Source organism: Oreochromis niloticus, linkage group LG14 (assembly GCF_001858045.2).
Source record: "Oreochromis niloticus isolate F11D_XX linkage group LG14, O_niloticus_UMD_NMBU, whole genome shotgun sequence".
In the NCBI taxonomy this organism is placed as follows: Eukaryota; Metazoa; Chordata; class Actinopteri; order Cichliformes; family Cichlidae; genus Oreochromis; species Oreochromis niloticus.
In genome coordinates, this window is record NC_031979.2 from 376,969 (window position 1) to 387,854 (window position 10,886).

Consider the following 10,886-nt stretch of genomic DNA (forward strand, 5'->3'; position numbering starts at 1 on the left):
TTTTCAGAGACGTCTGTTACCCACCAGCTCGATAGCTGACTGGGAGGGCGGGGGTCACTAGAGCCAGCGAGAACAGCGAACCTCCCGCACGTCGTTTTCACCCCCCCCCCGCACGGTCTTTGGCTACTCAGGTTAAACATGATATACAAGTCTCTTAGATAACTTAAAAATGTTATTGTTTGGCTTTTTTCAGTGTTTTATTTGTTCCTGAGTAAATCGGTTTGGCTGAGATTAAAGTTTTAGTTTTCACACAGCTGAATAAACGTCAAACAGAGAAGTGATTGTGAGACGGTCGAGAGTTTACTCCAGTGTCCTGTTATATTTTAGATAGTAAGGAACAGACGGCCGAGTTTATTAAACTCCACCGAGACAATCTGCAAATTTCATTAAAAGTTGAATAAACTATCATCTTGTCTTTATCTTTAGTTAGCACATACCTGAAACACTTCCAGCTGTAAGCCAATGATAGTTAGAGCAGATGCGTGCTGGTGCAATCAGCTGTACGTTTTACGTTCAATGGATGCATGATCTGATTAGTCGACTATCCAAATAATCGTTTGTGGCAGCCGCAGTGTGTACTGTTTCTAACAAAGCTATGTCTCCACACTGACTCTTCTTTTATGTCACCAAACCAACTGCCATATCTGTAAATGAAGATCTTATAAGCTTGACTGGGTTCGTCTTGATGCATGCTCAATCATCCAGATAAGTAAATGTCCAAAAGTTGATTCTGTTCATCTGGACGTAGCGTTTTTGTGGGAGACTTGGATGAGTGCCGAAACGTTTCTCCCACAAAAACGCTACGTCCAGATGAACAGAATCAACTTTTGGAGGTTGACTGGGTTAGCTTTACTCACTGTAGGTGGTAACTAGCTGATCTTGTCCCCTTCCAGATCATTAATTGTTCCACAGTCAGAACAGCGACCTTTCAGTTTTGGTGTGGAATCAGGGACCTTTAAACTGAAAGCTGATATTTTTAGCCCCCAGTATGAATGCTGTTTATGAGACTGCAGGGAGCAGTCTCATAAACAGCATTCATACTGGAAGGTATCTGGACATGTTGGGGAAATCATCCAAATTTAAATCAGGTATATTGTTTGATTGTTATGGGAAGACCCCTGAGACTTTTATGCACACGTCTGATTTTATTAACTTCTGCTGCCTGCAGACATTTGAGACTTTGCTGTAAATTGATTCAGTTATACCACTCGTGCCTGTTAGTGTTGCCATTTGGATTTTTTGAGTTCTGAAGTAAAAATAGGTCAAACAGTAAGTGTGACATACTAGTTAACACTGCTTTTAGACTTTAGCAAACTGGCAGCATGAGATTGAGGTGTGACAACCTTACACAATATTTTCAGATGGAAATATTCCTGCAACCTTTGGATGGAAGGGTTAAAACCTTCACTTTTTTCAGCTACCAGCAGGTTTGACAGTGCTGTAGCAGACACTTCTCTAGTACTGACCAAAAACCTCATAAACTGACATTTTATCCAGTTTCTCTTGTAGTTCTGGGCATTCTGACACTTCAAGCTGAGATGATGTACTTTAAATGTATTGTGTGCTAAATGTGGCTATGCTAGCATTGTTGTGATAGGATGCTTATGATAACATTTATCTCAAAGCACTGCTGTGTCAAAGTAAGTCACAGCAGGTGATAGATTCTCATTTTTATTTTGAAAAGCGAGCGTCAGTCACACATCACAAACTGGTTGCAGTTTTTTGTTTTGTTTGTTTGGTTACAAAGAGGCAGCCTCGCTCCTTGTGATTGCCCTGTGATCACGAGCAGTTTCATGTAGCTGAATGTTCACCTGCACCTGCCGTGGGGGAGGTGCTTATCAGAAGCCTTTAAAACCTGGGTGGTTTTCGACATTGACTGATTAAACTCTGAGAGAGTAGCCATATTTTCACCTTTTTTTAACCCAAGGACCTGATGACATGTGATGACAAAAAGCAGAACAAGTAGAAAAAAAAGAAACGTAAATTCATAATTGGATTTCATCGTTTTTGGGCTTTTTTGCTGCTGATAAAGTCCAGAGAGATTTTTGAATCGGAGAGAAGAAGAAAATTCCAGTAATACCCAAAACTAATCTGACAAAATCAAAACATTTTCTTTTCTTTTTAAAAGTGTATTATTATTATTTATTTATATTTTTACAGCAGTAAGAGTCTAAAAACCGTAATAAACTCACCCGCACCTCCACACAACCTGGTGGGAAGGAGGTGTCGACACTGTAAGAGCAGGCTTCAGCCTGCCCGCTGCCTGGTGTGCCTGTTGGCATGTACTGGCTGTCACACAGACCTGGGTTTGGCAGAGAAGAGGAACAGCAGACTAAGACAGCCATGATGTAATCTGGTCCATAAGTTTTTATAAACAACAGAAAAGAAAGAGAGCAGCTGACAACAGAAAGCTCCTGATTCTGCCTGAGTACTTGGTACACTCTGATGGACACGGTTTGGCAGAGACAAACAGGTGTATCTGATCAAGTGGGCAGTTAGTGTACGTGCTCAGTCTCACACAGACACAGAGGCAGGCTCACCTGGAACGATACTGCACAGTTTACTGTAGGTCTGAAAGGATTTACAGATGTCAAAAACAAACGGTGCAAAGAAGCAGTCACGTCCACATCATGTGATGTTTTTACCTCTTCAAAGGAGGTAAAAACATCTTTTATAGCTATTCTGTGTGTGTGTGTGTGTGTGTGTGCGCGTGCGTGCGTGTGTGTGTGTGTGAAATCTGGCTTTTTTGAAATACCATTATGCAGTATCGGTGTCTTTAATAGAGCAGTCACTTGGACGTATAATGTATGCAGGAGCACTTGAACTCTTTTAAAGATGACATTTGACAGCAACTTTAACAGGCGTCCGAAGGGGGAACAGTTAAATATAATCAGTCCAAGCTTCTCCCTCTGGATAAATTGTTACAGTCTGAATCTTAATGTGGACTTTGAACTCGTCCCGCTGTGCCCAGCAGCACTGCTCTGCTTCCTCATGTGGTTATTGTTGTTTATTTCTGTGGTGCATTTACATAATTCTTTAATCATCTGCATCCAGCTGTTTACTATCATTTCCGAAAATTGTGCCACAGGTTGATTGGAACTGACACGGCACCTTCAGTGATTTGGGTAAAGGATATTCTGTTACAGAAAAGTTTTAGTCAGGCTGCTCGTGGGACTGGATTGAACCACAAGTGAAGAAGTGTCCACCAGTGTGTTAACATGAGGCTTAGACCACTGCAAGGAGTTAGTTGTGTGAGGAAAACAAGGAAAATATGGCTTGCTTCTTGTTAAGGTATGTTAAGATTGCACAAACTATACCAAAAACCCATCACTAAAATACTGTGTTGAGCTCCTTTCAAAAATATACTAATGTAACCTATTCTAGTCATAGCCATCGTTCTCCATCCATTATCTTAACTATATCCTATCATGGCTGTCATTGAGAAAGAGGCTGGAGAACATCTGAGACAGGCCGTCCGTTCCATGGTAGGGCTTAGACGGAGTCAACACATCATGCCACCATCTAAAAAAACTGCTAAAAAACCAATTAATATCCATCTGTCTGCAAAGGGTTACAAAGTCATTCCTAAGGCTTTGGGACTCCATCCAACTACAGGGCCGTTATCCACAAATGCAGAAAACTTGGCGCTTTCCCAGGAGTGGCCGGCCTACCAAAATGACTCCCAGTAGCACATGAATGTCTCATCCAGGAGCTCACAAAAGAATCCAAAACTAAATCTAAACCTGTCTAAAGGACTGCAAGCCTTCCAATATGAAAGAGCCTGGGCAAAATTGGGACCAAAAAGGACACAAAGGGTCTTCTTACATTTGCCGGAAAGACACTCGATGACCTTGAACGTGACAAGAATATTCTGTGGACTGACGAGACAAATGTTGAATCTTGAATCATTAAACCAACACTGAAGCTCCAGTGCATTTGGAGGGTGATGCACACAGGTGTGGAGTGGAGCTGAAGTGAAGTGAACTGAGTTGATGACAACACTGTTACCAAAAGTGTAACAAATAGTGTCGCACAAAGTTACAGAAGCATCATTATTGAGCTTTCTTACTCGTGCCACCTCATTTTAACCACGGTGTGCAGTTAAACACTGTCCCTGGTACGTATTCCTGCTTTTAGACCGATATCCATGCGTCCCTAACAGAGATGTGATGAATCAGGATGTATCAGCAAATGTTGTTGTGTTTTGAACTGAAGAATGGATTAGCTGTCACACAGAGTGATGTATGCTAAATGCTATAATAAGCTCAGATGCTGTATCCTAACACACTTTCACCAAAACGCCTTTCTGAATGAGTGTGTTAGTAAAGAGCAGTGTCTAATCACACAATACTGACACTTTCACAGGTTGATGACGCCAGCTGTTTCATGTCACTGATTGTTGGTGCTGTGTTCCCTCAGACACCTGGTGTACTGCATATTTGATCTGCTGCTGGAGTTCCTGGTTCCTGAAATACCTGAAGAAAACTTCCAAAGAAGCCTGCTGCAAACCCTCTGCAAGAACCCAGAGAAGCTACTGACATGAGGAGATGCATGTAAACCCACCTTCCATCATCTTAGCTTGTCTCATCTACAACTCCCAGCAGTGTGACAGCAGGGCTGCTTCTAATATCATGTTCTGCACTGAGAGTGTGAGTGGGTGATTTTGGTCAAGTTGCGTCTCTGTCAGCCCGACTCTTCAGGGTGACTAAGATCTGTGTCTAATTATGTGTTGATGTAGTGACATACGATATGATGCTCTTGAACATGGTGTCCTGGACACACACACACACACACACACACACACACACACACACACACAGACTACATTTGAAACAGATGTGATTACATGAGAGCACCTGGTGTGTGTTTGATCTCACAGTGCACTGTTCAGATCTAAACATGTGGTAAAGCCTCCTGCGATATCCACTTCCAGCCTCTTCCTGTCTGCTAAACACCCCAGATTTCATTAAACTCCCTTCAGATGGTCTTCACACCCTGCCCTTATTCCCCTCCACGGTCTTTTGGTAGAAAAGCTTAAGAAGCAGGATTGCTTCGTCCTTTTCCACTTAAGTCTCACAACACTCTCTCAGAGTCGCTGTATCAGCTTGTTTCTGACTCATCCTTCAGTATCGCTCCGGATCTGTACAGAGCCACACATGTGATTGTTACATTATACATCTGGATACGATCTAACCTCTAAGTGAGGTGAAGGGTTGGACAGATGATGTTTTACTGGCCTGACGTCACAGTCCTTTAACAGTTGATGCCTACATAACATAAGAAGAGTCAGCACAAAGACGGAAGGATGGAAGGAAGAAATAAAGGATGTAGGAAGTGTCTTGGCCTAGATCCATTTTAATGTCTCGCTTTAGTCTTTGCTTAAATTGCAGAGCTTGAATTACTAATTAACCAGTTTTCCTAAAGAGTTGATACAATATGTCATTACTCAACTTTTCCTTTGATCTATGTACACTGATGACTGACGAGTTACCGCTGCGTTGAGGAAACAATTCTGCACTTTTTCCCAGCCTGTCAGCATAAATAGAAGCTGTTTGCTGGGGTCCATCGCACGTTCTGACAGTTGATTTTCCAAAAACAGCAGAACATCTGACCACTGTGTATTTGAGGGTCATTCATTCTCTGGATAAGAATGTGCCGGCTTGTAGATCCAGTCTTTATGTGTAGGTTGTCCAACGTTGCTTTGTGGGAGTACAGGGTTGAGATCTGTCCAAAGTTTAATATCACCTCGGTGTCTGATGAGCATCCTCGCTGTGAGTGACTCCTTTATGTACTGTCACACTGAGCTATTTCAGGAAACCTTTCACAAACTGTGCACACGTAGGTTTCTTTCTTTGTAACGACAAACTCTTCAGCTGTGATCAGTCCTCAAACAGAAGGAAGGAAGTGATGACACAGCTGATAGCACCTCTCATAGCTCAAACTGAAAGTTACAGCTCAGTTTTGTCTGTCGTGGAACAAAAATGACCCATCTTTGCACTTTGCCGTGTTTTACTTAGTGTCCCAAGTTTTTTGTGGAATGGGGCTGAATCAGTTACAGCGACTAAAAACCTAAACTGATCAACGGCAACATGAAACCCAACTAATGTTGTGCAGCTCCCCTTCCCACCACCAGAACAGCTGTGACTCATCAGGGATGTGGGAACTGGACCTGTGGGGGTTTCCTGTGGTGCCTGTGTGCAGGTATTTGGTCCTGTGGGTGTACTGCACATATTCAGTCAGATCTGTGAAAGGTTGGAAGCTCGGCTCCACGTTTAGTGTTGTCCTGCTGACAGAGTGATTTTGCCATTATAGATTAGCTGCTCTACATGATACCCATATGGATGCTGGGACCCGCGGTTTCCCTACAGAACAGTGCACTGTACAAATCTCATCAGTTTATAGACTTCAGCAAGTTTCACATTTTTAATTTTCAGAGTTTTTCTATTGTGCACGCTGAAAATGTTCATAAAGACGCTTCTTGAGCCAGTATATATGACCTTGTTGCAGACCTGCCTGATGACCATGAAGTGATGCTGGTAACCCTCCCATGAGAGCTGTAGCACATGGTCTGCAGTCACTTTGAACATATTGTTGAAAGTTCTGGCACCTTTAACGGGCAGCCTTAGGGTCTCATGATCACATAGAAAATGTTACAGTTTCTCAAAGCATCCTTATGAACAATGTTACAGCATTTCATTTGTTGTTACCCTCCCGTCTTATGTTGAGCACATCTAATGTGACTGAATCTGCACATTCGCCTTGTTACAAACTGAGATGTTGTTGTGTTTTGCACTCATGTCCTTGTGAAGTTGTATCAGTCTTGTCTTAACTTCCTGTCTTTCCTTTCCATTATATTAATGTGTCACTCGGTGTATTTATGAAATTATTTATTTGTGCCCATAAAATCGAGACAGATGTGCCAGTGACAGAGACGACAGGCCTCTGCTGTCAAGTGCTTCTATGTCTCTGTGTCCTGCCTTACAGTGTGACTCTGCAGTGGAACCATGCCTCAGCACAGCCCTCTGTACTGAAACACTTTACAAGCTTTGTGTTTTTTAACCGTGTCAGACTCTGCTGACTGCTGTGAAGGATGTGTGTAACAGATGGAACAGCACGTTATCTTCCTGCTGTTGCTGCAACCGTGACAGGTAGTAGGTAGGTAGGTAGTAGTTATTACCGGTGTAACATTTACAGCAGCTGGTCCAGCACAAGCAAAGTGTGTTTCTCTAAGAATGAAGACGTGCTGTTTTACGTGGGAGTGATAGTATAATATCTCACACATTAAACTGAGTGGATATGCAGAGAAATCCTGATGTGTGCCAGGCTACAGTGTTCCTCTAACCCCTGTAAGCGCTCAGCCTTTCACATAAAGCATTTTCTCAAAGCTTACTGCCAGTTTTCTAAAATAAATGACTACGCGCTGGAGGCTTTACATACATAATGGTAAATGAGACATTTTTCCCAATAATGAAAAGGTTTTAATATAAGAAGATATGGAGCCATGAGTGTCATGTGAAAAAATGGATTACCAGTCAGAGTCAGTACTGTAAATACTTTCACGACAAATCAGTGATGCTGAGTGATGCTAGGGAAACAGGAAGGTCCTAATGTGGTCATCTGTGAGCACAGCAGCCAAATTCACTGCTGTTCAAATCTTCAGTTCCTGAGGGAACAAGATGGTTGGTTTGAAAGGTTTGTTTCATGCAGATGAACTGTGCTGCACCAAGGCCCAGTATGAGCCAAATATGGCTCATTTTAAACTGTGAATCATGCAAAGCTACTCTAATGGAGTCTGAGAAATACAACATGTGGCTGGAAACAAATAGGCCTGCTTTACTCAGTAGTAGATGTGAGACATTATCTTTGTATTGTGTTAATGCCAAAATATACAGTAAAGAGCCACATTTTTGTAAACAGCACAGACACTAATGCATTATGTTAACCTGTTTGACTGCTCGGTTCCCCTCCTCGGTGTTTGTTGCCCGTCTGCACCGTGACTTGTGACCGTGTGCTCGTGCTGTCTTTGTAAACCTTCACATTAAAAAAACCCCAAAACAATAAAGTGACGAACCTGAGCTGTTAAATCTGCGACTGTTGTTCACACTCATTATTTTCTTGGCCCCAGGTGGAGGTGACACTTTTTACAAGAGGCCTGTGAGCGTCGTCTTTTATGAGATTTTATATTAAAATAGACGTTGACTGTCTCCCCAGAATTCTGCCTGCATTCCTCACAGTTAAATATGTTTTTCCACAGTGTCTTTATTCCCCCTGTTGTGTGGCCATTTTGCTTTCTCTGTCCTGTAAGCACCATAGTCATTTCTAATAGCCCACAATAAGGATCATAGATGATTCTGATTATTTTAAATTGGATTGCTTTCAGTTAATCCTAATGTTTCACTGCTTTTCTGTCCTCATATACACAGTCGCTGTCACACAGTCCCCAATCATCATCCACTTGGAGAAGTGAAAACTTTCCATTATTCCCACCATTTCTAGGAATTCTGATCTACATTTGATTAAAGGTTGAACCTGAAAGCACATCCTTGGCAGACGTTCTGTGGAACGCCTAAGCAAACATTCCATAAAACACTGGGAATAATAAAATGTTTTATCATCCATGCTTCCATGGCAACCGATGATAATACAGTTTCAGAATGGAATGAGCTGCTTTGAAGACTCGTGACATCAGCCACATAAAGGTGAAGGGGGCCTTTGACTGGATTTTGTGACGGCTGATGCCAAATGTTCCGGTTCAGCTCATGTCGTGCAGTCGTGTCATTGTATGGTCAGTATCAGCATGGTGCTGTATGAGCAGACAGCGGCAGCACTGCGGAGGAAGAAGCTTCCCTGAACAGTCAGAGAGGTACGTAAATGACATACGACTGTACCATGTGAACACACGAGGGGGGAACCCACCGTGGACACATGAAACACAAGCTTTAACATGTTGTCCTCTTAAGGCAACCAGAGAAAAGGTACCAGCATCATTTCTGTCAGATTCAGATACTTTTTTTTCGTGCAGTTCTGAAAGCAGCAGGCTGTAATTAGTCGAGTGTTTGCATCTTTCATGAATATAATTTAAATTCTTTTTTTAATCTAAAAATGAAAATGAAACGATTATCAAGATGAGTCCAAAGTGATCCTGTGTTATTTTTACATATTTGTGGTTGTAAGACAGAAAATTCTCCCACTGAACTTTGACCAACCAGATGTTTGGAGCTTTTAATTTATTACTGACATTTACTACTGATGTTTGCATCTAACCGAGCAGTTTTTACCCAGACCTGCTAAAGCTGACAAAACAAACTCCAGGATATTGTGATGTAAATGCACCACAGATATAAAATGTCCCAGACAGAAATAGCTCTGTTGCACTGATAGATGTTATCGCCTCCTCTGATCGTACCACACGATCAAACATTAGCAAACGCTCATAGTTTCGATAACAGAGTCCCAAAGAGAGCAGCAGTGCCAGTAACAGCCTCAGTTCCTGGAAGTCTATTCAGGGAGCTTCTCAGAGGTCTGTGGGGGCGGAGGACCCACAGAGGAAGAGTGACATCTATTAGGTTTGATTTCTTAAAATAGTTTCAGACGATTTTATGGCAGAACAGTTAATCTTGTGTCAGTGTCGTAAAACACTAAAAAATCAAGTGAAATCTACTACAGTAAGTTTGGCAGAACAGCAAAACAGCCTTTAAATGAAGTAATTCCCCCCAAATTCCATGAATTTTCCTAGCTGGTCATCCAACACAAGCAGTCCAAGACAAATCCGACACGACTGAAAATTCCCTCCACACCGTGCATGAGTCGTTCCCTGGATCATGGAAGGATTAGTGAACGTAAACAGGAGATTTCATGATTTTTCTTTTCAATTTGACATGTCCTCATCATCTCACAATCCTTCCAAAACATTCCTGCATCCAGATCCAAAGCGTCTCTAATGGTTATGGAAAAGTAAAAATTGTAATGCAAATCTCGTCATATTTGATGTAATGTTAACAAAAACACCAAAAATCATTGCATAACTTCTGTGGCAGAGGTAACTTTGTAGAGTGTCCACTTACAGAGACACACTCACATCCAAATCAATGTCTGGAATTCCCAACCAGAGAGGAATCAGCAGGTTTGACCCCTAGTTGCTGCGAGCCGACGCTGCCTTACCGCCTTCTTCCAAACGCTCTTAATTAAATCGAGGCACGGCCCAGTACGGTGGGGGGATGGGTGGGCAGATTAGCGTCGTTTTTGTACCGCAAGTAGAGTTGCGCTCACTCTGACAGCAGCGCTGATGCTCTGTGTGATCCTGCACAGGGTTTGGATAGAGGCCATCGCACCCACATGACCAGACCACCTCATAGAGTCTCTGTAGCAACTGCAGCCCCGAACACTGGAGGAGGCTGCAGGTTTGGAGCAGGTCGCAGGTTTCCATGACAACAGCCCATCCCAACTTTATTGCAAATTAATAACCTTCAGGCCAGTTCTTCAAAAAATAGCTTAAAACTTGTGTATGTTATCACTACTGCTGATATGTGGCGGTAAATGTAAAAAAAAGAAAGAAAAGGATTAAAGTGAAGCGTCTACAAATAGACGACAGCCATCTCTAAATCAATCTATGGAAAAGAAATATCAGCTGGGCTCCGTCCAAGTTTCCATCAAGCACAGAGCACTGAGACGGTCTCGATCAGCAGCTCTCCGATGGAGCTCTGCTGAAGCCTGAGTCAGTTTTGGTGTGTTGAAACCACTTTCTTAATGAAAGCTCAGCATGTAAACACAATATGAGGTCAACAATGAACCTGTTTGCACTTTGACATTTTGTACTGTAGCTGAGGAGGTGAAGCAGGCTGCGTGGGAAGATTCCTATCCCTGCTGCATCCTTCTTCAAGCACACA

At 42.4% G+C, this 10,886-nt stretch overlaps 1 protein-coding gene across 2 annotated transcripts in view; it reads left to right on the forward strand.

Annotated features, from left to right (window-relative positions):
- Positions 1-8,088, forward strand: part of snx19b (sorting nexin 19b) — a 50,030-nt gene extending 41,942 nt beyond the window's left edge. For both annotated transcript variants that reach the window (XM_005462423.4, XM_005462422.4), the window contains exon 14: positions 4,420-8,088. In XM_005462423.4, the coding sequence (XP_005462480.1) occupies positions 4,420-4,543 (124 nt within the window). In that variant the 3' untranslated portion in view covers positions 4,544-8,088. The remainder of the gene's footprint in view (positions 1-4,419) is intronic.
- Positions 8,089-10,886: the final 2,798 nt, after the last annotated feature.